This window comes from Erinaceus europaeus, chromosome 10, assembly GCF_950295315.1.
Source record: "Erinaceus europaeus chromosome 10, mEriEur2.1, whole genome shotgun sequence".
In the NCBI taxonomy this organism is placed as follows: domain Eukaryota; kingdom Metazoa; phylum Chordata; class Mammalia; order Eulipotyphla; family Erinaceidae; genus Erinaceus; species Erinaceus europaeus.
Window position 1 is genome coordinate 28,946,803 of NC_080171.1, and position 27,600 is coordinate 28,974,402.

Genomic DNA, 27,600 nt, shown 5'->3' on the forward strand with positions numbered 1-27,600 from the left:
GAGCTGCATGCAAGAAGGGCCAGGGCTACAGCACAGGGGCTCTGTGCTGTCTGCGGGCCCTTACCTTGTGGTACGGCAGTCCTGAAGTCAGGATGATCCTTCCCTCTTGCCTGGCCAACTGCACAGGAGACAAGAGCTGCGGTGAGCGGGTGGGGGCATGCTGGGCAGGGGCTGCTTCCCTCTATCCCTGCCTCTACCCTCCCATTCCAGCTGCCTCAGCTCGCTTCCTGCCGCCACATCTAAGCATTAGTCGCTTTACTGATTTGGCCTTAAGACCATACAAACAGTTCATCAAACTGCAAGCAAAATCACACTTTGCAAGCAGTCCTGATGGGGAGATAGCATAGCACATGTGCATAGAGTTTGTATGCAAAAGATGCCAGGTTCAATTCCCAACACCACCACTAGCCACAGGTGAGCAGTACTTTGACAGAAAAGAAAAGCAGTGAGTCAGGCGGTAGCACAGCGGGTTAAGCGCATGTAGCGCAAAGCCCAAGGACTTGCGTAAGAATCCTCGTTCGAGCCCCTGGCTCCCCTGCAGGTGGGAAGCCAGGGGCTCAACCCGGGATCCTTACTTAAGTCCTTGGGCTTTGCGCTACGTGTGCTTAACCTGCTGTGCTACTGCCTGACTCCCTTAAAATCTTTTTTTTAAAGATCCACTTTATTATTTATTCTCTTTTGTTGCCCTTGTTTTATTGTTGTAGTTATTATTGTTGTTGATGTCATCATTAGATAGGATAGAGAGAAACACAGAGAGGAGGGGAAGACAGAGAGGGGGAGAGAAAGATAGATACCTGGAGACCTGCCTCACTGCTTGTGAAGTGACGCCCCTGCAGATGGGGAGCCAGGGGCTCGAACCGCGATCCTTACTCTGGTCCTTGCACTTTGCGCCACCTGTGCTTAACCTGATGCGCTACCACCCAACTCCCAAGTGTTGTACTTTTCAGGCATGAGATCCTAAGTTCAATTCCCAGCAGTGCATGTGCCAGAGTGATGCTCTGGTTCTTTCCCATCCCCGTTCATTAATATATTTATTTTGGATAGAGACAGAGAGAAATTGAGATAGAAGGGGGAGACACAGAAGGAGAAAGACACCTTCTACACTGTTTCACAATTCATGAAGCTTTCTGCCTAAAGGTGATGACCAGGGGCTTGAACCCCGGTTCTTGTGCACTGTAATGTGTGCCACCACATGGCACCTACACCTCCTTTCATTAATATATATATATATTTTTTTTTTTAATAACATTTTTTAAAAAAAATCAGTTCCTAAAAATTCAAAGACAGTGGGTCCTTCCAAGTGTCACAGAAACAGTATATTGGCTCCCTGTCACCCTGAGGTTGTACTGCAGCCCAGAAACACACACACACACACACTGAGGTGACACTGGGGTGATAACACTGCTGCTCTTCTGGTTGTTCTTGGCATGAGCTGTGACATAAAGCAGGCAGCAGGGCACATGTATTAGTGTCTGCCACCAAGTAAGGAGACAATATATGATTAGAATGAAGGGGGTTAAGTTGTTGGCCTCAGATCTGAGTACAATATTTTAGAATTACACACACACACACACACAAAGTATTTTATCACTCCACATCCTCAGAGGCCCAGAAACAAAAGGTCTTGCATGATAGCTATGGGCACCCTGTTCCCAAACTGATTTCATTCTTTTGTGGAGATGGGGCCCAAACAGTTTCACTGCTCTGAGGTCATGTCGTTGTTGTTATCATAGTCCTCTCCTCACCTCCACCCCCTTCACCCCTCCCCCTCTTCCTTCTTCTAGGGCTTCACTGCTTCCAGGTGTCTTTTTTTTTTTTTTTTTGCCTCCAGGGTTATTTCTGAGGTCTAGTGCCTGCCCTACGAATCCACTGCTCCTGGAGGCCATTTTCCCCATTTTGTTGCCCTTGTTGTCATTACTGTTATTGTTGCCATTGATGTTGCTGTTGAGTAAGACAGAGAGAAATCCAGAAAGGAGGGAAGACAGAGAGGGGGAGAGAAAGACAGACAGATACCTGCAGACCTGCTTCACCGCCTGTGAAGTGACCCCCTTGCAGGTGGGGAGCCAGAGGCTCAAACCTGGGTCCTTACACTAGTCCTTGCACTTCCTGCCATGTGTGCTTAACGTGCTGAGCTACCACCTGACACCCTCCAGGTGGCTTTTCCAGACAGAAACTGAGAGCCAGAGATGGAGGGAAAGAGGGAAAGACAGCAGAGCACTAAGGCTGCGCCCAGTGCAGTGGGGGCTGGGCCGGAACCTGGGTCAGATGCATGACCAAGAAAGCACACCATCTAGGTGACTATCTTGCTGATTCCTTGGGTCTCTTTGATTCTGAGAGTAGACAGAAAGGGAGAGCCACCATAGCACCAGAACCTCCTCTGATGCCAAAGCACTTCCCCCGTGGTGCTGGCCAAGTGCAGAGCAAGGCATGCCCCTACCCAGTGAGCTCTCTTTTGAGCCCCCAGGACTGGCTTCTAACTTGATTCCTCTCAAAACGGAGCCTGGACTGTTTAGATAAATGGCTGGTTCAGCTGAGGCAGAAGGTAAACAGGGTGAACCTGGATGTCTCCTCACACTGGAAGAGGAAGAGGTCACCAGAGTCTCCATGCACAAGGAACCAAGGCCCTATAGCAGCTCCTGAAGGCCACAGGAAGACACCACTAAGGAGGTGACACCACAGCTCTCTGTGTGTTCAACTTGCATCCTCGGAGTTGTCTCAGGAGGATGCAAGGGGCCAACTCAGAAATGTGAGAACAAAACTTTAAAGCACGGAAAATGTCACCACACTGCACTTGGATTTTGTGGGTTGACCCACAAAAGCAAAGGCAACAAAATTAAAAACGGATGAAGTGTATTGCAGGAAAAATAAAAACAAACAAACAAACTGTTTTATGTTAAAGAAACTCCTAACAAAGTGATGGTGCTGGGGTGGGCACCTCTGCCATGTGTTCAAGTCCCTGACACACCACATGAGAGTGTCACAGCATAGGGGAAGCATCATTGCTGTGGTATCTCTCTCCCCACTTCTCTGTCCGGAAAAAAAAAAAAATCAGCCCAGAGTCACAAAGTTCTAATGAAGACAAACAGAAACTGAAAAAAATATCACAGAATGGGTGAGAATATTTTCAAATCATATAGAAACAGGGATTAATACCCAGAATGTAGAAAGCACCCCTACAAATCAGTAACAAGAAAGTAAGTAGCTATCCAATTAAAAAATGGATAAGGGGCATTAAAAAAATGGTGCTGGGGAAACTGAACAGAAAACTGAAAACAACTGAAAGAAAAAAAAAAAAAGATGCTGGGAGTGGTGGAATTGTGCAGGTACCAAGTCCCAGTGATAACCCAGGTGGCAATGGAAAAAAGTGAAACTAGACCATACACAAAAATCAACTCAGAATGGATTAAAGCCTTGGATAATAAACCTGAAACCATAAAGTCGTAGGTGATACAACCCAGGACCTTAACATCAGAGATGTATTCGCAGATTCAATCCCAATGGCAAGGGAAATTAAAGGAAGAATAAACAAATGAAGACTACATCAAGTTTAAAAGTTTTGTTACAGTGAATGAAACCACCACAAAGACAAAAGTCAACCTAGCAATTGGAAGAAGACATTGTACATCTGATGTCAGATAAGGGCTTGACACTATATACACACACACACACACACACACACACACACACACACACACACACACATATATCTGTTGCTGGGGAATGAACTCCAGTCCTAGAGAAATGTGATATTTGATATTGCTGAGTGGCCTCCCTGGACCAGTTTTCTACTCTGGATAGAGAGAGGGAGATACACCAATGCCACTCCACCATCCATGGAACTCTCTGGTGCTCCCATGTGGCACTGGGGCTCAGTATCTATACAAATCAACAACTGAAAACCAAGCAACTTAACAAAAAACATGGGCAAGCAATTTGAATAGATACTTCTCCACAAAAGACTTACAGATAACCCACAGGCACAGGAGAAAAGAAAAAGGTTCACATCACTTATTATCAGAGAAATGCAAATTAAAACCACAAATGAAATACCATCTCACACTAATGAGAATGGCCTACATCAAAAAGGTTGAAACAACAAGTGCTGGTGAGGGTGGGAAAAAGGAAGTCTGCTACACTGCTGCTGGGAATACAAACTGGTGCAGCCCCTCTGGAAAATGACATGGAGATTCCATAAAGTACGGGAATTATCTTATGATTCTGCACAGCTACTACAGAGCTAGGCATTTATCCAAATGACATGAAAACACTAATTTGAAAGGTTCTAAGTTCACCTATGTTCATAGCAGCACTATTCACAATAGCCAAAACATGGAAGCAATCTAAATGCCCTTCACCAGATAATGGACTCTCGAAGTCACAGATTATATACCTCAAATGGAATATTGCATGGACCAGCCAGTGACGCACCTAGTTGAGTGCACACACTACAATGCGTAAAGACTTGGGTTCAGACCCCAGTCCCCACCTGCAGAGGAAAAGCTTCACAATTGGTGAAGCAATGCTGCAGGTGTCTCTCTCTCTCTCTCTTTCCCTCAGTTTCCCCTTCCCTCTCAATTGCCCTCTGTCCTATCAAATACATGAGTAAGTAAAAAAAAAAAAAATTTTAATGGAATACTGCTTGTCATGAAAACAGATGACACTGTGTCTTTTGATACAAAATGGATGGAACTGGAGGTGATTGTGCTAAATGAAAGAAGGAAGTGAAAGCCAGCAACTGCTTGGTTTTACTCACATGCTGACCACAGATAATACAAATGAACTTGCAAAAAAAAAAAGTCATAACAAAACCAACTAACTCTTTGCAAACTATAGTGATTATCAGAAGGAATGGATGGGGAAGAGGTGTTGGTGCTAAGGATAGAGTCAGGGGATGTTTCTGGTGGAACAGCACTGGAACTTTGTGTGTTTGTGTGTGTATGTGTGTGTGTGTGTGATGAGTCTTATACACATACACAGTTGTGAAACTATACTCCAAAAACTGTACACTACTGTGAGTCAATGGTAAGTCAATGATAAAGAAGTTTAAACAGGCATTTCTCTATAGAAAAATAAACAAATAGACTATCAACACACACACACACACACACACAAAGACATTCAGGGTCACTAGGGAAATGCAAACCCAAACCACAGTGAGATGCTACCGCACACCCACAAGGATGGCTTTTATTTAAACATTAATGAGAAGGTGCTGGTGCACAGTAGATGGGGTGCTGGACTTTCAAGTATGTGGCTCTGAATTTGATCCCTGGCATTGCATGTTCCTGAGTGATGTTCTGGTTCTCTCTTTATTTACATATATACTTTTTTAAAAAATATTTTTTCTTTTGCATCCAGGGTTATTGCTGGGGTGAATCCACTGCTCCTGGAGGCTATTTTTCCCATTTTGTTGTCCTTGTAGTTGTTATTGTTGTCATAGCTGTCGTTGTTGGATAGGACAGAGAGAAATCAAGAAAGAAGGGGAAGACAGAGATGGGGAGGAGAGACAGACACCTGCAGACCTGCTTCACTGCATGCAAAGCAACCCCCTGCAGGTGGGGAGAGCTAAGGGCTCGAACTGGGTTCCTTACGCTGGTCCTTGCACTTTGCACCATGTGTGCTTAACCCGCTGTGCTATCACCCAGCCCCCCGTCACCCCACTTTTTAAAGTACTGAGAAGGATGAGGAGACCACAGAAGCCCATGCACTACTGGGGGAATGTAGAAGGACTAAAAGCAGAAACTGGAACAGATGCTTGCACACAAGGGTGAAGGACAGCATTTTCACACAGCCAAAAGGCAGAAACAGGGCTGGGAGATAGCTCAGGGAGTAGAGTGTGTATCTCACTGTTCCTAAGGCCCTGGGTTCAAACCTTGGTGGCAGCACCATAAGCAGCATCAAGGCTGCTCCATGGATGGTACAATGGTGACTGGATGTCTCTCCCCTTTTCTCCCCAGTCTGCCTGTTTCTCTTTTCACTTCTAAGGATATAAAATCTAAAAAGTGGATCAGGAAGGCCACTTGGTAGTATCATGCATGACTCTCAGTTCACTCCCCCGTGCTACCTTGGGAAAAAATATATAGATAGAATCCAAGTATACATCAATAAATAAACAAATGAGTGAACATGGAGGGCCAGGCAGTAGCACAGTGGGTTAAATACACATGATGTGAAGCACAAGGACCAGTGTAAGGATCCTGGTTGAAGCCCCTGGCTCCCCACCTACAGAGGGGTCACTTCATGGGCAGTGAATCAGGTCTACAGGTGTTTATCTTTCTCTCCCCCCCCCCCCCGTCTTCCCTCCTCTCTCTTTCCTATCCAATAGTAATGTCAATAATAACAACAATAACAAGGGCAACAACAAGGACAACAAAATGGGGGAAATGGCCTCCAGGAGCAGTGGATTCATAGTGCAGGCACCAAGCCCCAGCGACAATTCTAGAAGCAAAAAGAAAAAAAAGTAAATATGGGGGGTAGATAGCATAATAGTTATGCAAAGAGACTCTCTGAGTAGACATCATACACATACCTGTGCGTGTGCACACACACACACACAATTTTTTACTTAAATTTAAGAGAGTACAGGTCCTAGAAAAGTATGAGAGAGGACCTAGTGGGGGTTGTATTGTTATGTGGAAAACTGAGAAATGTTATGCATGTACAAACTATTGTATTTACTGACAACTGTAAAACATTAATCTCCCAATTAATGAAAAAAAAAAAAAGAATAGGAAGCTATCCAGGGAGGGGATTAGATTCAACGTTCTGGTGGAAGGAATTGTATGGGAAGGTACCTTTCTTATCCTACAGTCTTGTCAATATTTCCGTTTTATAAATAAAAATTTTTTTAGAAAAAAGGGATTCTGACATCTGCTAATCCATGGTGGGCCTTGAGCACACTGTGCTGTCACAGACTGTAGAACCTGTGAGGTCCCAGTGCTGTGAGATCCTGGAGGGGTCACATCTGTACAGTCAGATGTGGTAGGCATGGGTCAGCAGGAAGGATGGTGGTGAGGACAGAATTCACTGGGGACAAAGGTTTTTTTTAACTTAATTTAATTTAATTTATTTATTAATGAGAACGAAAAGAGGAGAGAGAAAGAACCAGACATCACTCTGGCACATGTGCTGCCGGGGATCGAACTCTGGACCTCATGCTTGAGAGTCCAAAGTTTTTTTTTTGTTTTTGTTTTTACCTCCAGGGTTATTACTGGGGCTCAGTGCCTGCACCATGAATCCACTGCTCCTGGAGGCCATTTTCTCCCCCTTTTGTTGCCCTTGTTGTTATAGCCTTGATGTGGTTATTATTGTTATTGTTGATGTTGTTCGTCCTTGGATAGTACAGAGAGGAACGGAGAGAGGAGGGGAAGACAGAGGGGGAGAGAAAGACAGACACCTGCAAACCAGCTTCACAGCCTGTAAAGCGATTCCCCTGCAGGTGAGGGGGGGGGGGCTCAGACTGGGATCCTTACGCCAGTGGTTGCGTTTCGCGCCACATGCACTTAACCCACCGAGCTACCGCCTGATCCCTGAGAGTCCAAAGTTTTAATCACTGCGCCACCTCACAGACCACAAAGGCTTTGTTTTTATATGAAAAGATTTTCATGCCTGAGTCTGAGGTCCCAGGTTGAATCCTCAGCACCACATAGCTGAGCAATGCTCTGGTACCTCTCTTTCTCTCTCCCCCAACATGTCTCATTAAACTAACTAACTAAATAAATAAATAACCTTTTTTTTTCTTTGGAAAGATTAAAAAAAAAAAAAACTTCTGAAAACAGGAGGACAAGGAGGTAGCTCACTCAGTAGTGAGCACATTTTTACCATGTACAAGGACCCAGGTTTGAGACCCCAGCCACCACATGGAGCACCACACAAAAGGGGAGCTTCACAAATGATGTGGTTCCCCCCCTTCTCTCTCTCCCCATCTGGAAAAAAAAGGGGAGGAGAGAGGGAGAGTGCATGTGTGTGTGTCTACCAGGACCGGTGGAGTCATGTGGCCACAAATCCCCAGTAAAGCCTGGCAGCTTTATTTTCCCTCCTGATAACAGACAGTGGTGGTGGCTACACAACAGTGTGAATGTACCTGCACTCTTAAGCATGACTAAACCGGGAAATTTCACATTATGTATATTTTACCACAAACACAGGAAGAGCAAAAGCAGTAGAGCCAGTGGTTATTCTTTAGTGATAACAAACATACAACAGTGTGATGGGAAAAAAAAAACACAACTAAGTCGATTCAAAACCCACATGCATAACTAAAGTAAACACAGGGAAAGCAGTGCAGGAAGGTGCAGCCACAGAAAGAAGGGGTAAGAGATGTACCACGATAGTGCAGCCCAGAACTCAGGGGCCCCACGGAATTCATAGCACTCAAGAGAGAGTGAAATGGTTGAAGAAGATGCAGCCAAGGCAGACCTTTCCTGAGAAAGCGATGATTTAGTGGCTGAACCCATCCAGTTCAGTGCACACGTTACTATGTGCAAGGATGCAGGTTCAAGTCCTCAGTCTTTACCTGCAGCAGGGAAAACTTCACAGATAGTGAAGCAGTGCTGTAAGTGTCTCTGTCTCTCTCTCCCCCTATTTCCTCCTTCCCTCTCAATTTCTTCCTGTCCTATCCAAAGTAACAGAGAGAATGAGAGAGAGAGAAGGAGAGAGACCTGCTTTTCCTTGAGCCAAAGTCTTGTGCAGGAGTGAGCATGCTTCACATACTCAGAAAGCTTCATACTCATAGCACACTTGTGATAGTGCCTAGTTTCTAGAAGTAAGAAAAACCACGTTGGGGGCCGGGTAGTGGTGCACCTGTTTAAGTACACAAGGACCTGGGTTCAAGCCACCAGTCCCCACCTACAGGGAAAAGCTTCACGGGCAGTGAAGTAGAGTTACAGGTGTCTCTCTGTCTCTCTCTCTCCCCTCCCTCTCAATTTCCCTCTGTTCTATCAAGTAAAATAAATAAATTAAAAGAAAAAGAAAAACCGGGGAGTCGGGTGGTAGTGCAGCAGGCTAAGTGCATGTGGCACAAAGTACAAAGTGTAAGGATCCCAGTTCGAGCCCCTGGCTCCCCACCTGTAGGGGAGTCCCTTCACAGGTGGTGAAGCAAGTCTGCAGGTGCCTATCTTTCTCTCCCCTCTCGGTCTTCCCCTCCTCTCTCTATTTCTCTCTGTCCTATCCAACAACAATGACACCAATAATAACTACAACAATAAAACAAGGGCAAGAAAAGGGAATAAATAAATAAATATTTTTTTAAAAAACATTATATTTAGATGCTAGAAAATCAGAACTGGAAAGACAGGAAAAGGCTGAGAAAACTAAAATGATCTAAGATATCTGTGTTAATGCTAAATAATAATGTAAATATGTACATGTTTAATAATAATTATCATTTGCTGCTAGAGTTATCACTGGGATTCACAGAGCCTTCACTCATGACTACACTGCTCACAGTGGCCAGTTTTTTCTTTCTTTTATATCAGGAATGGGAAAGCTTTATTTCTGCCAAGGACCACTTGCATATTATATCATTCACAGAACATACAAAATTATCAACTTTGGGGGCTGGGCAGTAGCACAAACATAGTATAAAATTATCAACTTCTGTGGTCCGGAGGATGGCTCAGTGGCTAAGGCACTAAACTATCAAGCATGAGGTCCTGAGTTCAATCCCCAGCAGCACATGCACCAAAGTGATGTGTGGTTCTTTCTGTCTCTCCTATCTTTCTCATTAATAAGTAAATAAAATCTTTAAAGAAATTGTCAACTTCAAAATGAGTACCTAATGTTGCTATGAGAAAAGGTCCTAGATTTATTGAATTTAAGTCTTGCCTGCACTTGCAGGACAAGATCAAATGATTTCCAGTCTGTGAGACAGATATTCCCCACCCTTGCTCTAGATAGAAGGTGAGAGACAGAGAGAAGGCGGGACACCTAAGAACCACTCCAACACTCAGGAAGCTTTCCTACTTCAGATGCTCCTAACTGGGATCCTCGTGCATGGTAGGTAACATGGCAGCGCTACTGGGTAGCCACTTGCCAGCCCCTATGTCTTAGCTTCAGACCTTGTTGAGGAGCCAGAGATAGCAGGTCTGCAAGTGTCTATCTTTCTCTCCCTTTCTCTGTCTTCCCCTCCTCTCTCCGTTTCTCTCTGTCCTATCTAGCAGCAATGACATCAACAACAATAATAACTACAACAACAATAAAAAACAACAAGGGCAACAAAAGGGAAAAAAAAAAGTCACTGGGTTTATGTCTTGCCATATATTTGACTTGAACTTGAACCTTGGCATCACATGGGAAGGACATGGCACTACGGGAAATTCCAGTGTGGTGATAAGTCTCTCACTCTCTCTCTACCTGGGAATAGTAAAATTGTGCATGCTCAAGGCTCAGGCTCCATCCAAACCAACGCACGTTTTGGTTCTGTTTTTACTAGAACACCACTCAGCTCTGACTTATCAGGTGGTGTTGGGGAGTGAACCTGGAAACTTTGGTGCTTCTGGCGTTAAAGTCTTTTGTATAACCATTATTGTTTTCTACATTTTTAATTCAAATAATGGCGTTAATACTGCCAGGGCAATCCCTAATAGAACAGAAATAGAGTTTATAGTTTTCAAACTTAATTGAGGTGACAACAGAGAGTAAAAAAAAAAAAAGTCCACAAATGTGTAAGAAACAAAGGGGAAAAGGCCACAAAGATAGTACAACCAAATCCAAATGACATCAGTAATTACAAAAATGTAAATGGATTTAACCAACCATTTAAAAAGCAAATTTGCCAGGCTTGATTTTTTTTAAACCCCAGCTAGAGCACTGTGTAAAATTACAGATTAAACTGAGCTAGGAAGGTTAATGAAAGGTGAAAAGTGGGGAGTCGGGCGGTAGCGCAGCGGGTTAAGCGCAGGTTGTGCAAAGTGCAAGGACCAGCATAAGGATCCCAGTTCAAGCTCCCGGCTCTCCACCTGCAGAGGAGTCACTTCACAAGCGGTGAAACAGGTCTGCAGGTGTCTATCTCCTCTCTCCATTTCTCTCTGTCCAACAACAATGACATCAATAATAACTACAACAATAAAAAAGGCAACAAAATGGAATCAATAAATATTAAAAAGAGGAAGGTGAAAAGACTCTGAAATTAGCCAAGAAATGCTAGAGAAATGGCACTAGTCTTCCTAAAGACAGACTTTATAGTTAAAGCAACAACGAAGTCAGAAGATTAGTTGTGAAGGACTTCACTCAGTGGATTTACAAGGCTTCTAGAAGTTGTGTGTATATGCACCCAGTAATATTACTTTAAATGCATAAAGGAGGAGCTGGGAGATAGCTCAGTAGGTAGAAAAATGCCTTACTGAGCTCACTCCCCACCATCAAGGAGGAATTCCATGGCGGCACATTTAGTTGAGCACACACAAGGACTTAAATTCAAGCACCTGTGGGGAGCTTCACAAGTGGTGAAGCAGTGCTGCAGGCGCCCCCTCTTTTTCTCTCCCTCTCTATCCCCCCTACATCTCAATTTATCTATGTTTCTAGTCAATAAATGAGTAAATAAATACAATAATTAACAAAGGGGATGTAGAGATATAGCTCCCTCAGTAGAGTGTCCACTTTGCTGTTCATGAGGATGCAGGTTTGAGCCCCCAGTACCACGTGGGAGCACCTGCACCAAGGGAAGCCTCCTGCAAGCTGGGGCAGTGCTGGGCTGTCTTTCTTCTCTCTGTCCTTATCCAAGATTAAAGGGAAAGGAGTCCATCACAAGCAGTGAAATCATACAGCTAATGAAGCCCTAACAGGCAAAAGAAAAAAGGAAAGATTCCAGGCGGTTAACTCAGCAGGACCATGTATGTACATGGTCCTCAGTTCATTCCCCAGAGACATATATGCACATGAAGCAAATGCTGACACCATTATCAGAACATGCTGGAGTCACCATCACTGAAGACTTCAGGACAGCTCTTACTCTTTGACAGAATCAGGGAGAAACATAATAAAATAAGACACTGATGATTTAAGCAACACCCTAATTAAAGATTGAGATACACACACACACACACACACACACACACACACACACACACACACACACACACACACACGGATATATCCACATGGAACATTTATTTAAAAGACCACTTTCACGGTTAATAAATTGTTAGAGGGCTGGGGGACCAGCATAATGATTATGCAAATGAATTTCATGCCTCAGATTCTGAGATCTTAGGTTCTACCCCAGCACTACCATAAACCATAGTTGAGCAGTGCTCTGCTCTGCTCTGCTAGAGAGACAGAGAGAGAGAGAGAGAGAGAGAGAGAGAGAGAGAGGAGAGAGAGAGGGCACCTATAGGCGATACACTTTGACTATAATGTAGTTAGATAGAAAGCAATTTTTAAAAGATAACTAAACTGGAAGTCAGGTGGTAGCGCAGCGGGTTAAGCGCATGTGGCGCCAAGCGCAAGGACCGGCGTAAGGATCCCAGTTTGAGCCCCCGGCTCCCCACCTGCAGAGGAGTCGCTTCACAGGCGGTGAAGCAGGTCTGCAGGTGTCTGTCTTTCTCTCCCTCTCTCTGTCTTCCCCTCCTCTCTCCATTTCTCACTATTTTAGCCAACAATGATGATATCAATACTAACTACAACAATAAAACAACAAGGGCAACAAAAGGGAGTAAGTAAATATTTAAAAAAAAAGATAACTAAACTAAAATGCTTTTAAGACTCCATCCTACTGAAACTGAAAACTGGCCTTCTGAAGTAACTCAACTCAAATAATTGTAATGACCACTCGGAAGTTCTTGGAATTAGAAGCATGCTATGTATCAAAACTGATGGGATGCAGTGAAAATAGAACTCAAGAACAATTTATGGTTTTGAGTGTTTACATCATAAAATTTAAAAGGCTGCAAATTAAAGAGCTAATCGCGCCACTTGGAAACAACCCCCCAAAAAGCAAAGGAGGAAACTATAAAGATAAGAATAGAAATTAATGCCATAGAAAACAAAAAAAGGATCTACAAGGCCAAATACCAGCAACTTGAAAAGACTTATTACATTGACAAATCTAAGATCAAGAAAGAGGCACAGACGGGAGTAACAATGGGAACGGAAGTGTGACGCAGGGATAGCACCCCAGAGCTATGGCAACTGATTTCTGTATCTGAGATACTGGATGAAACGGACACATTCCAGGAAAAGACGCAAGTCACCAAAAGTGACTCCAAAAAATGCTGACAACTGGGCAGTCCCATTACTGCCACATCAAACAGAAGCCAACATTGAAAATCACCAGCCAACATGGTAGGTCCCCAACGCCTTGTAGGAGGTCACTCAACATTTGACAGGGTAATTCAAGTGTTACTCAACGCTGAAGAAAATAAAGAGAGCAACCTCCCCAATGTGTTTACAAGGCTTGAAGTGAGGATGAAAAAGAACAGTCACACTGGACAGTCCTGAAGACAGACACATGCTTTCCAAACAGGAAGTGCAGAATTGAGTCGCCATGTTTACAGAGGGCAGTGAGGGCTGGGGAGACAGTATAATGATTCTGCAAATGACTCTCATGCTTGAAGCTCTGAGGGCCCAGGTTCAATCCTCAGCACCAGCCCCACCATAAGCCAGAGCTCAGCAGTGAGTAGTGCTCTGGTAAAAAACAAAACAAAACAAAACAAAACAACCTCTGGAGTGGGTGGATGGGGGAGGGTTCAGGTCCTGGAACATGATGGCAGAGGACCTAGTCGGGTTGTATTGTGTGGAAAACTGAGAAATGTTATTCATGTACAAACTATTGTATTTACAGTCAACTGTAAAACATTAATCCGCTAATAAAGAAAAATAAATAAAAAGGAGAAGGAGAAGAAGAAAAAGGGGAGTCGGGCGGGAGCGCAGCGGGTTAAGTGTAGGTGGCGCAAAGCACAAGGACCAGCGAAATGATCCCACCAGCTCCCCACCTGCAGGGGATTCTGAAGCAGGTCTGCAGGTGTCTGTCTATCTTTCTCTCCCCTTCTCTGTCTTCCTCTCCTCTCTCCATTTCTCTCTGTCCTATCCAACAATGACGACATCAACAATAACTATAACAATAAAAAACAAGGGCAACAAAAGGGAATATTTTTTAAAAAAGAAAAAGAATAAAATAAAAAATTTGATCATGTCACTCACATGACCACAAATGAAAGGGGGAAAACTTTTATTTCTCAATGATTCTCAGTATCTATAGAGAAAGGATCTGTTTCTTTCATAAGCAGTGAGAGTGGTATCATGGGGAATTTCCAGGTGTGGTATGGGTATCTTGACACCACAGTGCTTGCTGCTGCTACATTCCCTTTTACATCAGAAATGGGATAAAGTTGGTGTGGCCACTGATCCTATTCAACACTGGCCTAGGAAGCTAGACCAATGTAATATGGAAAAAAATTAACAGTTATACAGATTGGCAGAAGAGGGCGAAAAGTATTATTTGTTGATGACATGTCTCCAAAGATAACCCCAAAGAGATGACAGCCAATTTGGTGTGACTGAGGAGAGTTTTGGGGGTGCACAAAGAAGTTATACAGGCATGAGGCACCAGATAAAACCAGCACCCAGAGGAGCATGTAGGGGCAGCTATCAGGGCTCCACTCATAGTCCAAATCCCTCCACAACAGGTAGAGCTGCTATGGGGTGCTGTGTCAGCCCCAGGAGTGGCAGGAGGCTCAGATCCCTGGCTGACATGGAGGCACCTGCTACTTGGGTGCACCCACTGCTGGGGCTCCCAGAGGAAAGTGGGTGCCCCCTCTGACCACTGGGTGATTTAGGTCAAGGGACACTGACATTGCTCCAGAGTTTTTTGTCACCAGGCAGCTGTCTGCCAGCCATACTCCCCAGGGATAGCCAGAGGAAGCAGACTCCCCAGGGGCCCCTGGGAGCCATAGTGACGCCCTGCATGCCTTCTACCAAGCCCTTCCCAGGACATGGCCCAGGCAGCTTGTGACTGTGGGGAAACATGCTCCAAGTCAGTGGTCATGGAGGAAGGCAAGTAACAAGGCAAGAAGGGTCTCCCCAGGATGAGGCAGAGCAGCCAGTGACAATGACACCAGTGCCCTTTGGCGGCCACAGACACAGCTTCTGCTCCGAGTGGGTACACAGGCCTGCTCCCAATCATGATGGGAAGATGCAGTCCTGCGTGCACTCACCTCAGCTGCCTCGCGGTGGTCCTCACCGAGGCCCAGCACCCGCACGTCAGCACCCAGGCAGCGGAGGCATCGTGCCAGTCCCTGTAGCATGTTGTCACACACCACACGGAAAGCCCTGGCTGGCACCTCAGGGGTGGGGGGCAGGCCTGTAGCCACTGGCACCTGTAATGAAGCCTGTTCATCACCCTCCCGCCCCCACCTGAGGTGGAGCCCCCAGCTAGTGGGAATAAGGATCCCAAGGGTCAAATGCTTGGTTCCTCTCTTCATGAGGATCATGAGCAACATTCAGCACAGTAGACAGCAGGGACACATAAGCCCACTGGGCCTGATGTCAACAGGGCAGTGGGGCCAAAGGGGCAGCTCTCCTTCCCCAGACGCCAGCCTCCACGTGCAGAAGGTTCCAGTGCAGAGGTGCCCAGACCCTCCCAGGAGACACTGCCCTCTTGCAGGCCCACAGGCCTCCCCTGACAAGAGACCACGAGGGGCTTTCCCTCACCTGCCGGGGTGGGCCTGAGACCTCAGAGGCTGATCTGTCACTCTGCCCCGGCCTCATGCTCTCTGTCAGGTCCGCTGTCAGGTGGAAGCGGCCAGGCTCTCTGCACAGCACCCTGTGCACTTCCAGCAGACAGTAGGCATCCGCCGCTGTAGAACGGGTGGGACTCAGCCTGCAGTGTATGTTGGGGGGAGGGGGAAGAGTGTGGGGAGGGGCCCCTGGGAGGTATTAAGGCTGGGGTAGGCGGTTGCACACCTGCATAGATAAGCTGCCCCTCACGAAGCGGCCGTCGGTCCCAGTTGGACAGCTGCTGTGATTTGTCCAGGGGTTTGCCCAGCACCTGCTGCACCAGGAGGCTGAGCCCCCGTGGCCCCCCAGGCCTAGGTACACCTGGGGCTTTTGCCATCTGCATCTGCCAAGACAGTACCCTGAAAGGTGAGGGGTGGCCTGAGTGGGCACCCCCTGCCCCACAGGCTCTGGGGAAGGCTGGGTGCCTGAGGTGTCCACACAGGGAGCAGAGTGAGAAGGGCAAGGCTTGGTTCACCTGCCCCCTGCTCAGCTCTGAGGCAACCCCCACCCCAAGGGTGTGAGCTGGGGAAGTTCTCGGGAAGGCACAGGGATGTCCTTAACCCTCATTTCCTGGGGACACTGAACCCTAGGACAGGGAGTAGGCAAGCCTGGGCCAGGAAGAAACAGCCTGGTATAGAGAGAGCCCCCTCCCTAATGCAGACAAGCAAGTGGGTCCCCTGGGTCACAGCCCCCTGGCCTCATGGCAAAGCACTGACCCGCTTATGCACTGGCATCAGGTCCAGGCCTCCCTGTAGCTCCTTTTCCACATGGACCAGGCCAGGGAAGGAGGCACCCAGGCTGTGCAGGTCCCCCGCCATCCCATAACCTGCAAGCAGGCAGGGATCGTCAAGAGTGGCTGCACTCCAGGATATCAACCAATACCCTCCCTGGTGGGTGGTGGGTGTTGGTGGCCACGCTCACCCAGCTTGGTAATGGTGGGGTCTGACAGCAGCCGGGACAGCAGCCGGCACAGGGCCTGGACAGCCGGGCCCCCAGGAGGCAGCTGCGAGAAGCCCAGCAGATCCAGCAGGAATACGCGGCCCTCCACGGCCACCTGCAGGAGAGATGCCCGGGGCCGGCCACCCGTGCCGAAGGATGGTCTCCACTCCAGGTCCATGCCCATGACCTGATCGGGCTGGGGCAGGGGCTGGTGTCAGTTTTGGCACCTTAGGCCAAAGACATAGGCCCAGATGACTGCCCCCACTGGCCCAGGAGCTCCCACAAGATGGGGGTGGGGGGCCATGGCCACCTCTTCAGCTGCACAGAGATACCCTGCACCCTCACAGCAGGCCTTTTTGAGACCCAGCAGAGCCCAGGGACCCACCCGCAGGAGCTGGGCCTCGTGCTGGGCCAGGTCCTCCCATGAGGCCAGGAAGCAGATGTCCCCTCTGGCGATGGGCAGCTGGTAGTAATGGTCCCTCTGGTCCTTGAAAGGCACCTCGGCAGGCCTGCGTGGAGCAGGACAGCTGGTGCCTGGTCCGAAGGATTCTGGGCCCAGGGCCAACCCCAGAGGTAGGGAGCAGCACTCATGCAACCCCGCCCTCCCCCAACTCTATCCTCCAGATCACAGCCCCTGGGGCATCTGGCCTGATGGGGGAACCAGGTGAAGAGTGTCATGGTGAGGGTACTGACACCATGCCCCCACTCCATCCTCTGCTCTTTGAAAGTCGGTGCTCTGCCCCCACCCCACATGTGCTGTCTACCCTCCCAATCAACCTGAGCAGCTTCCCAGGACCTACCTCACGCTTCAGGGTGCCTCCACAAGCCCAGCCTGAGGTACGCACCTCTCCTCCAGCTGAAGCCGGCCAAGCTTTGCGGCCACCGCAGGGGGCAGGAGCTCCACAGGCAGCAAGAGGTCCCGGGCACACTGGGCAGTAGTGCCTATGTCACTGTGAGTGACAAGCAGCTGGAGCAGCTGCTCCTGCAGCCACCGGTTCTGCCCCACCAGCTCCTGGGAACAGGATGGGGTTGCACTATCTGACCTGCCCCCCACCCCCACCCCCAGGGATATGGATGCCTCCTAAGCCCCAGACCACCTATAAGCCCCTTAGAGAAGGCTGCCCCTGAAAGTCAACTTTGTGGTCAGTGACCCAGCCAGCTGGGTCTGGTCAGGGGGAGGAGAGGGTTTGTGTGTGTGTGTGGGGACTGACATGGGAGGCTGAAGGTCACTCCCTCCCCACACTTCTGCTCCTACAAGGCTCTGCTCACTGTCCTTGCCTGAGGCCAGGTGATTCCAGAACTCTGCAGGGTGCCCTGGGCCCTGCAGACCAGCCTTGGGTAGGTGGTGTTCCCTGGCATCATGTTGGAACCCTATGTCCACAGTCACAGAGGGACCAAGGGGGGGTGTCAAGTGTCACCTTAGCCCTAAAAAGTGCAAGGCATGTCCAGTGCTCAAACCACTGGGGTCCCTCCTGCAGTCCTCAAGTGAGTCCCTGCAGACCCAGATGTGGTCACTTGGGGGGAAGTGAAGGAACCTCACAGTCCCCAGGACTTTGAGCTCTGTGTACCTGCCCCTCATCTCCTGATACTTTCCAACTCCATAGCCCCCCACACTTACACCCCCATCCTGGCATTCCCATAGCCCCTGCTGGCTGGCAGTGGGCCGCTCCCCCCCCCCAGATGGAGCAGCCCCCAGCAGCCCCAGGCGACTGCTTCCCCTGGGCCGTGGGTTCCCATGTGGATGACAATATGTGGAAACCCCTCCACATTCTTCAGGATGTCCGCTGCCCTTCCGGCCTACTTCGGCCTTGGCACCCAGGGGGGGACCGGGCCTTCCGGGCCTGCCCAATGTGTGGGGTGGGGTGGGGGGGGGCTGCATTCCTCTCTGATGACTCAGCCCCACCCCCACCTGAGCCCTCCTGAGGTAGCTCAGTACTGCCCCCCACTGGATGCACCAGCTGCCAGGCTGCCTGCAAGGGAGGGAGGTGCCATAGCCCACAGAGCAGCCCAGGGCTCCAGTGCTCACCAAAAGGGGGGGGGCTCATGGACCCCACCTCCTTCCAGGGCTTTCTCTTCTGGTCAGGGGACTGCTCTGAGCCCATGGTGACCCCAGACCTGGAGGGGCTAATAGTTAAGCCCTCTTTATGTCCCTGCAGCACCCCAAGAAGCAGTTCCATGGGGCCTGGGGTAGGAGTGGGGGGGGGGGCAGAGCTAAGAACAAGTAGGCACCAGGGACAGTCTAGAACCTTCTACTGGAGAGATGGAAGGCGCTCTGCACACGTCTCCTCACCTCCTCTGACACACTGAAAGGGTGGGCAGCTCAGGGTTCCTCTGTCTCTTTAGGGTGTGGCCACCTGTTGGGGGGGGGTGTGACTGGCCCTGTGCCACTGGCTCACCCTCCCCCTGCCATAGCCATGGGAGAAGCTGGGGAACACCTGCTCTGGGACTCACCTGCACGTGGTCCACCCAGTTCTCCCGGGTCATGCTTCCCTGCAAAAGCAAAAGGGAAGTGAGCCTTTCCAATAGCCACTTGCCCCCCACCCCGACACCCCCAGGCACCACCTGCTGGGGGCTCAGGGCACACACACCTCCACGAAGTGCTTATAGCACAGGTACCGCAGGGCAGACAGGCGCTGCTGGGCCACAGCATGAGGACACAGCTCTGGGGAGAGAAGGCAGGTGTGGGGTTTGGGGAGTGTTCCCCAACCCACCCCCCACATCAGAGCCACCCTCCTGGCCCCTCAAGTCCCTTGAAGAGGTGGGGTGGGGGGTGAGGGAGGAGTCACAGCTCAGCTTGCAGGCCCTTCAGGCTGTTTCCCTGGGGCTGCAGGGGTGGGGGGAGGGACACTGCATTTGCTCTCCTCTGTCTCCCCTGTCAAGCCCAGGGTACTGGGTACTGCTGCCTCCTCTCCTGGACCCAGCAATCCTCATCATCTGGGGGGGGGGGTGTCCTAGGAAGGTGCTGACCATGGAGTCCCACTGTCCACACCTCCAGAGTGACCTGCCTACCCCCAACATGGGTAGTGACCCCACTCTTCAGACAGGTGACACACATCCTGTCTCCCCCTCTCTGCAGAGGTCACAGGGCTCAGCACCCTGTGGATGAGTAGTGGTGCTGTGGGTCAGTTTTGCATGGGGACAGACCTTGGGGCAGAGGCCACTGGAGGGAGGAAGGATGGCTCAGAGACAAAGGGTTGGACCTATGACCAGTAACCAGCTTCCCTGACATTTCTACAAGCATCCACATTTTAAATATTTTTAAATTGTATTATTTATTGATAAAGACAGAGAAGCCAACAGGAAAAGGTGAGACAGAGAGAGAGAGAGAGAGAGAGAGAGAGACTGAAAGAGGGACAGGGAGAAGGACAGGGAGAGGGACAGGGAGAGACCTGCAACACAGTTCACCACTGCAGCCAGAGACCAAGGGCTTGAACATGGGTCCTTGCACACTGTAGCATGTGCACTCAACCAGGCATTCCACTGCCAGGCACAAAGCTTCCACAGTTTGCCAATGGGATGGTTTATCCCAGAGCCTCAAAGAATCAATGCCACTGGAGTCAGGCAGTAGCGCAATGGGTTAAGTGCACATGGTGCGAATCGCAAGGACTGGCTAAAGGATCCCTGTTTGAGCCCCTGACTACCCACCTGCAGGGGAGTCGCTTCACAGGTGGTGAAGCAGATCTACAGGTGTCTATCTTTCTCTCCCCCCTCTGTCTTCCCCTCCCCTCTCCATTTCTCTCTGTCCTAACAATGACATCAACAACAACAACTACAACAACAATAAAAAAAACAAGGGCAACAAAAATGGGAAATAAATAAATATTTAAAAAAAGAGAAAGAATCAATGCCACGTACACAGAAGAGACCCGGGTGCCACCTGTGTGGGTGGGTGTGTCCAGACCCAAACACCCCTTCCACAGCTGACTGAAGCAATTCTTCCATGGAGAGGGGACAAGCAAGCCCACCACATGACACAGGTGACAGCTAGGAACTCCCAAATAGCGCTCGCAAATATCCACAAAGCCCAGATTTCAGCCTGTGCCTCAACTCTGCCTGGAGAGTCCTGGGCCTGTGGACGCTCAGCGGGACCCCCAGACCCCCATCTGTGTCTGCCTCTCCCTTGACTGGGTATGTGACCCTAAAATCAAGTCCTTGATCCCCATCTTCAGAGGGGAGCTTCACAAGCAGTAGACAGTGCTTCAGGTGTCTCTCTGCTCTGTTTCTGTCTTTCTCTGTCTCTTCCCCTCTATCAAAAGGAAAAAGATACATCCCTCTTATCCTATAGTCTTGTCAATATTTCCATTTTATAAATGAAAATTAAAAAAAGAAAAAAGAAACAAAGGGGGGAAGGAAGAAAGAAGAAAGGAAAAGAAAAAAAATGACTACAGGGGACAGTGATGGAGTCATGCAGACACCATACCCCAGAGATAACCCTGGTGACAAAAATAAACAAACAAAAAATGGGCAAAGGACCTGATCATTTTTCCACAGACAGACAGACAATGGCTCACAGGTGCATGGAAAGATGCTCACATCACTGATCATGAAGGAAAATGCAAATCAGAACCAGGAGCTATCAGCTCGTACCTGTGAGAATGGAGACAAGAGATAACAAATGCTGGGGAAGAGGAGCCTTGTGTAGTGGTAGTCAGGATGCACATTGGTGCAGCCTCTATCGAAAACAGTATGATGGGTCCTCAAGAAATGTAAAGCAGAAATACCACATGACCCAGCAATTCTACCTCTGGGTATTTATCCAAAGGAAATAAAAAACAGGGTTTTGAAAAGATATTGGCACTCCCACATTCACTGCAGCACTGTTCACAGTAGCTAAGATGTGGGCACAATCTAGGTGTCCATCAATGGGTGAATGAATAATGACTGTCTTTCTCTCTCTGGCACACACACACACACACACACACACACACACACACACACACAAACTGGAACATTATTCAGTCATGAAAAAGAAAGCCTGCTATTTGTGATATGAAGGGATTTTAAAGTGAGCTATCTCTTTCACCCTACGTGGACACAGATCTTACAAGTTATCACACAGTTGTATCTAAGTCAGTGACAGATATTAATGTTAACTTATTGTGGTGATCATTCTGAAACAGACATCCAGGTGGACTCATTTGGCAAACTATAATCAATGTATCACTAGTTGTCAGCTACATCTCCAGGAAAATGGGACAGTGGAGTGTGCCAAAAGCAAGTTCTTTATAAACATTAAAACTTCCAGTGAAGGAGTTGGTGTATTGCATCTACTAAGTAAAAAACTCTTGGGGGGGGAGAGTACAGGTCCTTTAAAAGGATGACAGAGGGCCTAGTGAGGGTTATATTGTTATGTGGAAAACTGAGAGATGTTATGCATGTACAAACTATTGTATTTACTGTAAAACATTAATCCCCCAATAAAGAAATTAAAAAAAAAAAAAAAACTTCTAGTGAAGAGGGCCGGGCCGTGGCGTAGCAGGTTAAGCATACATAGCACAAAGCGCAAGGACCGGCATAAGGATCCTGGTTTGAGCCTCTGGCTCCCCACCTGCAGGGGGGTCGATTCACAAGTGTTGAAGCAGGTCTGCAGGTGTCTGCCTTTCTCTCCCCCTCTCTGTCTTTCGTCCTCTCTTGATTTCTCTCTGTCCTATCCAACAACAACAAAAGCAAAACAACAATAACAACAACAACAACAATAAACCACAAGGGCAACAAAAGAAAAAAATAGCCTCCAGGAGCAGTGGATTCATAGTGCAGGCACTGAGTCCCAGAGATAACCCTGGAGACAAAACAAACAAACAAAAAACAAACTTCCAGTGAGAAGGAACAAGAGAAGTAAGAAAGTGAGAACGCCAAATCCCTGACAAGCACAATGCCATAGACATCTAAAAAAGAACTAGGGGGTGGGAGTGGGTGATGGCGCACCCAGTAGCATGCACATGTCACACTACATGCAAGGGCTCAGGTTCAAGCCCCAGGAACACCACGCACAAGGGAAGCTTTGTGAGTGGTAGAGTAGTGCTGTGGTATCATACCCCCCCAAAAAATATGTATTTGTATTTCCAAAGAATGTGTGTGTATATGTTTATAGCTCCAATATATATATATCTCCCACGGGAAGTGGTGGAGTTGTACAAATGCAAAACCGCTGAGAAAAGCAGGTGGCAAAACAAAAAAATAAAGGGACACTACAAACACTCTGACAACACAATGGGACTGAAAACAAGACGGATAAATCCCAGGGAAAAACTATAGCTTCTAGGGCCAGATCGCGCCACACCTGGTTAAGTGCACGTGTTACCATGTAGGAAGACCCAGGTTTGAGCCCCCATTCCCCACCTGCAGAGGAGAAGCTTCATGAGTGGTGAATTAAGCACTGCAGGTGTCTCTCTGTCTCTGTCTCCTCCTCCCCTCTCAATTTCTCTCTGTCCTATCAAATAAAGAAGAAAGGGGAAAAAAATGACTGCTGGGAGTGGTGAATTTGCTGTGCAGGCTCCAAGCCCCAGCGATAACCTTGGCAGCAATACAATTTTTTAAAAAAAACTATATAAAACCACTATTTCCCAACACAAATCAATGAGTCACTGGGTCGTCTGGGTAAGGTGACCTGGCACACAGGATGGCTCTCTGGGCTTCTGAGGAAGAAATCCCTGAAATCTTAAACAAACACACTCAAGGAAAGGGGTGACAGGTTATTGCCCATTTCTGGGGGGCCATGCCCAGTTTTGTGTGCAAACTGGGCACAGACACCTCAGGGAGGCCTGACCACAGCTGTGAGCACAGGCACAAAGCTCCCTGACTCAGAAGCACCTGACCTGGCGAGGGCAGAGAGGAGCAGGTGGCCTCAGGGTCCAGCCAGAGCGGCGGCCTCCTGCTAGCCCGAGCTGTGTGAGCATTGCAAAGCGCTGGAGCTGCAAAGCACTGCTGGCAGGGCCTTGCCTTTAGGACAATGGATGATGACTGGGTGGTAGGAAGTGCAATCAAATTCACTGGCACCCTGGGAGGGGAGGGTGGAAGGGTGCAGGCAGACTCACCAGCAGCGTCCAGGCCAAAGCGCTCCTGTAGGCACAGCACCCGCCGGCTCAGCTCCCGGGGGCTCAGCTTCCCCAGCTTCAAGCAGGCCACCTTCGGGTGCTGTCTGGAAGGAGCAGTGCTTTGAAGGGAACGCAGCTCAGGAGTAGGTTTTGCCAGGGAAGTCACACGCAGGCTCGAAGGCTGAGCACCGGCGAGCTCCATGGCTTGCCCAAAGGTGCTTGTACTTTGGGAGAGACTCCCTCCTCAGAACACACCTGAGTTCTTGGGGGAAGTCAGAGGTCTGCCTTTGCCATTTTAGGTCCTGTGGATATGATCAGCCAAGTCCAGCAGGCCCGCTTGGCAGGAGGAGAGCTGGTTTCTACTGCTCCCTGAGTCCTGTCCCAAGCACCTCCATACAGGGGAAGTTTCACCCCCGATGGGGTAGAGATGGCATAGCCCAGTCCCTGGAATGGGGTGCCTTCTCCCCAGGACCAGCAGGTGCTACCCCCAGATCTACCCCATTCCAAACTCTGGATGTGACCTGCTCTTCCAAGCTTCTGAGGCTTCTCAGCTGTTTGGCAGCCCCACGCCCACCCCAACCATACACACACCTATCCAGGAACCAGCCCTACATGAATATTGTGGTTGTTTCTGTTCTTTTTACCATTCCTGGTGTGTGTGTGGAGAGGGACACAGAGAGGAAAGACACTGCAGCACCTACCTCTTTACCACACATGAAGCTTCCCTCCCTGCTGCAGGCCTTCCTGTGTAGTAGCCCCGGGCTTGAATCCAGATCCTTGCACAAATTCATGTACACAGTCTAAAGATGAGCCACCTACTGGCCTCTAACTATACAGGGGGAGGTTTGTACCCACAGTGGGATGGAGATGGAGCAGCCCAGGCCCTGGGGTGAGGTGTTGCTCCCAGAGTGAGAAGACAGAGAAGGCAGAGAGGCAGACACAGAGAGAGACTGAAAGCTTCCTTCAGTGCAGTGGGGGCTGGGCTTAAACTTGGGTCATGCAAATGGCAAAACAGTGTAGTATCCAAGTGAGCTATTTCACCGGCCCTCAGTACAATTAATTTTAAATAATGCTTGCTGTGTGTTTTTCTTTTTTTTCAGAAAAATCCCCCATCAGACACTTCTAGTTCCCTTTTATTTGTAGCTTGCTGAGAGTATTTTTTTTAAACCAGAATTAAATTCTGGATTTAATAGTTTTCTTTATTATATGTTGGGATAACTATATGATTTTGTTACTTGAGCTGTTATTAACAATTATTGACTCTTCAGATGTTAATTCAACTTGCATTCCTGAAACAAATTCCACTTGATCCTGGTGCATGAACTTTAAAAATAAATAGGCTTTAGGTTTCTAGAATGGTTTTAGCACAGATATTTTCCACATATCTCCTGCCCCTGAAACAACCTCCTCCACTATCAAAGGCCCATCAGATGGTGCAGTTGTTACAAGACGAATCTAGAGTAAGGAGAACAGCCCACCTGAATAGTGCATTCTTTTGCCATGCACACAACCCAGTTTTGAACCTGGTCCTTGCTGCCCTGTAGGAAGCTTTGATGTTGTGGTGTTTGCTTGTCTCTCTCTCTCTACCTCTGTCTGTCTATCTGTCTATATATCTATCTGAAAAAGTCAACCTGGAGCAGTGAAGCTCCAGTGATGACCAAAGGGAAAAAAAGATGACCCTTATGCCAGTATTACTTAGAATTCATAGCTTACATTAGGCTTACTATTACTGTTTGTTTTTGTTTTTGTTTTTGTTTTTGCCTCCAGGGTTATTGCTGGGGCTTGGTGCCTGCACCACAAATCCACTGCTCTTGGAGGCCATTTTTTCCCTCTTGTTACCCTGGTTGTTTTACCATTGTTGTGGTTATTATTATCGTTGTTATTGATGCCATTGTTGTTGGATAGGTCAGAGAGAAATGGAAGAGGGGAAGACGGAAAGGGGAGAGAAAGACAGACAGACACCTGTAGACCTGCTTCACCACCTGTGAAGCAATTCTCCTGCAGGTGGGGAGCCAGGGCCCAAACCACTGGTCCTTGTGCTTTACGCCACATGGGCTCAACCCACTGCGCTACCACCCACCCCCCACTGTTTTTTATTCTATGATTTTTCACACACACACACATACACACACACACACACACACACACACACACACGATGTGTCCAACATTATAGCATCACAGAGAGTAGGTTCACTGTACTAAAAAATCCTTTATTGAGGAGGGGCCAGGCGGTAGTGCATGGATTAAGTGCACATGGCGTGAAGCACAAGGACCAGCATAAGGATCCCAGTTCAAGCCCCCTGTCTCCCCACCTGCTGGGGAGTCGTTTCACAAGCAGTGGAGCACATCTGTAGGCGTCTATCTTTCTCTAGCCCCTCTCTGTCTTCCCTCCTCTCTCAATTTCTCTCTGTCCTTTCCAACAACAGCAGCAGCAACAACACCAATAATAACAGCAACAACAATAACAACAATAATGGGAAAAAAAGATGGTTTCCAGGAGCAGTAGATTCATAGTGCAGGAACCCTGGAGGTAAAAAAAGAAACCTTTGCGCTAGGGTGGGGGAGACAGAAAAATAGTTATGCAGAGACTCTCACCCCTGAGGTCCAAAGTCCCAGGTTCAATCCCTTGCACCACCATAAGCCAGAGCTGAGCAGTGCTCTAGAAAAAAAAAATACTTTGTGCTCTTCCTGTTCATCCTTCTTTCTAACCCCCAACTACTGGCAAATGCTGAGCCTTTTATTCCCTCTACTGTTTTGCCTTTTCCTGTGCATCACATAGTTGGAATTACACAGTATGTAGCTTTTTTTTCATATTTATTTTTTCTTTTGTTGTCCTTGTTTTTTATTGTTGTGTTAGTTATTATTGATGTCGTCATTGCTAGATAGGACAGAGAGAAATGGAGAGAGGACGGGACGAAAGGGAGGGGGAGAGAAAGATAGACACCCGCAGACCTGCTTCACCGCCTGTGAAGTGACTCCCCTGCAGGTGGGGAACTGGGGGCTTGAACTGGGATCCTTACGTCTGTCCTTGCGCTTTGCACCACGTGCGCTTAACCTGCAGCGCTACTGCCCAATTCTCAGTATGTAGCTTTTACAGATAGTAATGTGCATTCAAGGTTCTGCTGTATCTTTTTACAGCTTGATAATAACAGGCTTTTTGTTGTTGCTGTTGGGGTTTCACAACTCTGGGCCAAGTTTTTTAGATAGGAAGAAGGAGACACGAGATGAGTGAGGGAAGAGACACCACAGCAGTGAAGCTTCCTTCAATGCAGTGGAGATTGGGCTCAAACTTGGGTTGAGTAGGCAAAGCAGGTAAGCTACCTTGCCAGCCCTGGACCTAAGTTCTCAACTCATTTGGGGAAATGAAGCGTGACTGTCAGATGCTACAGTAAGCCTATATTTAGTTTTGTAAGAATTTCCTGGGCTGGCTCTCTCCCATTCTTCATCCCCTCCACCAGAGAACAAGAGTTCCTGCTGCTTCACATCTTCACCAGTGCTGAGGGTTGTCAGATCTTGGCTATTCCGACAGGTGTGTAATGGAATCTTGGTCTCATTTGATATGCATTTTCCTGTAGACATATGGTATAACATCTTCACATATGTCCCTTTCCGTTTGTGTATCTTCCTTGATGAGATGTCTGTTAAGGTCTTTGAAGCACTTTTTAACTGGGTTGTAGTCACCTCCTCTTCCTCTTCTTTCTTTTTTCTCTTCTCCTTCCCCTCCTCCTTTTTTAAAAAATATCTATTTATTCCCTTTTGTTACCCTAGTTGTTCTATTGTTGTAATTATTGTTGTTGTTGTAACTGATGTTGTCATTCGAGAGGACAGAGAGAAATGGAGAGAGGAGGGGAAGACAGAGAGGGGGAGAGAAAGACAGACACCTGCAGACCTGCTTCACTGCTTGTGAAGTG

The 27,600-nt window shown here is 48.1% G+C and overlaps 1 protein-coding gene across 6 annotated transcripts in view; it reads right to left on the reverse strand.

Moving 5' to 3' along the window:
- Nucleotides 1-27,600, reverse strand: part of EXD3 (exonuclease 3'-5' domain containing 3) — a 77,640-nt gene that overhangs the window by 12,768 nt on the left and 37,272 nt on the right. For 4 of the 6 annotated variants that reach the window (XM_060199451.1, XM_060199449.1, XM_060199447.1 and 1 more), the window contains 11 exons: nucleotides 23,688-23,806; nucleotides 19,242-19,315; nucleotides 19,105-19,143; nucleotides 17,499-17,665; nucleotides 17,039-17,162; nucleotides 16,636-16,849; nucleotides 16,431-16,540; nucleotides 15,901-16,057; nucleotides 15,649-15,794; nucleotides 15,153-15,314; nucleotides 65-118 (listed from right to left, as the gene is read on the reverse strand). In XM_060199451.1, coding sequence (XP_060055434.1) covers nucleotides 65-118; nucleotides 15,153-15,314; nucleotides 15,649-15,794; nucleotides 15,901-16,057; nucleotides 16,431-16,540; nucleotides 16,636-16,849; nucleotides 17,039-17,162; nucleotides 17,499-17,665; nucleotides 19,105-19,143; nucleotides 19,242-19,315; nucleotides 23,688-23,806 — 1,366 coding nt within the window. The remainder of the gene's footprint in view (nucleotides 1-64; nucleotides 119-15,152; nucleotides 15,315-15,648; nucleotides 15,795-15,900; nucleotides 16,058-16,430; nucleotides 16,541-16,635; nucleotides 16,850-17,038; nucleotides 17,163-17,498; nucleotides 17,666-19,104; nucleotides 19,144-19,241; nucleotides 19,316-23,687; nucleotides 23,807-27,600) is intronic. The other 2 variants (XM_060199448.1, XM_060199450.1) reach the window with 2 other exon arrangements.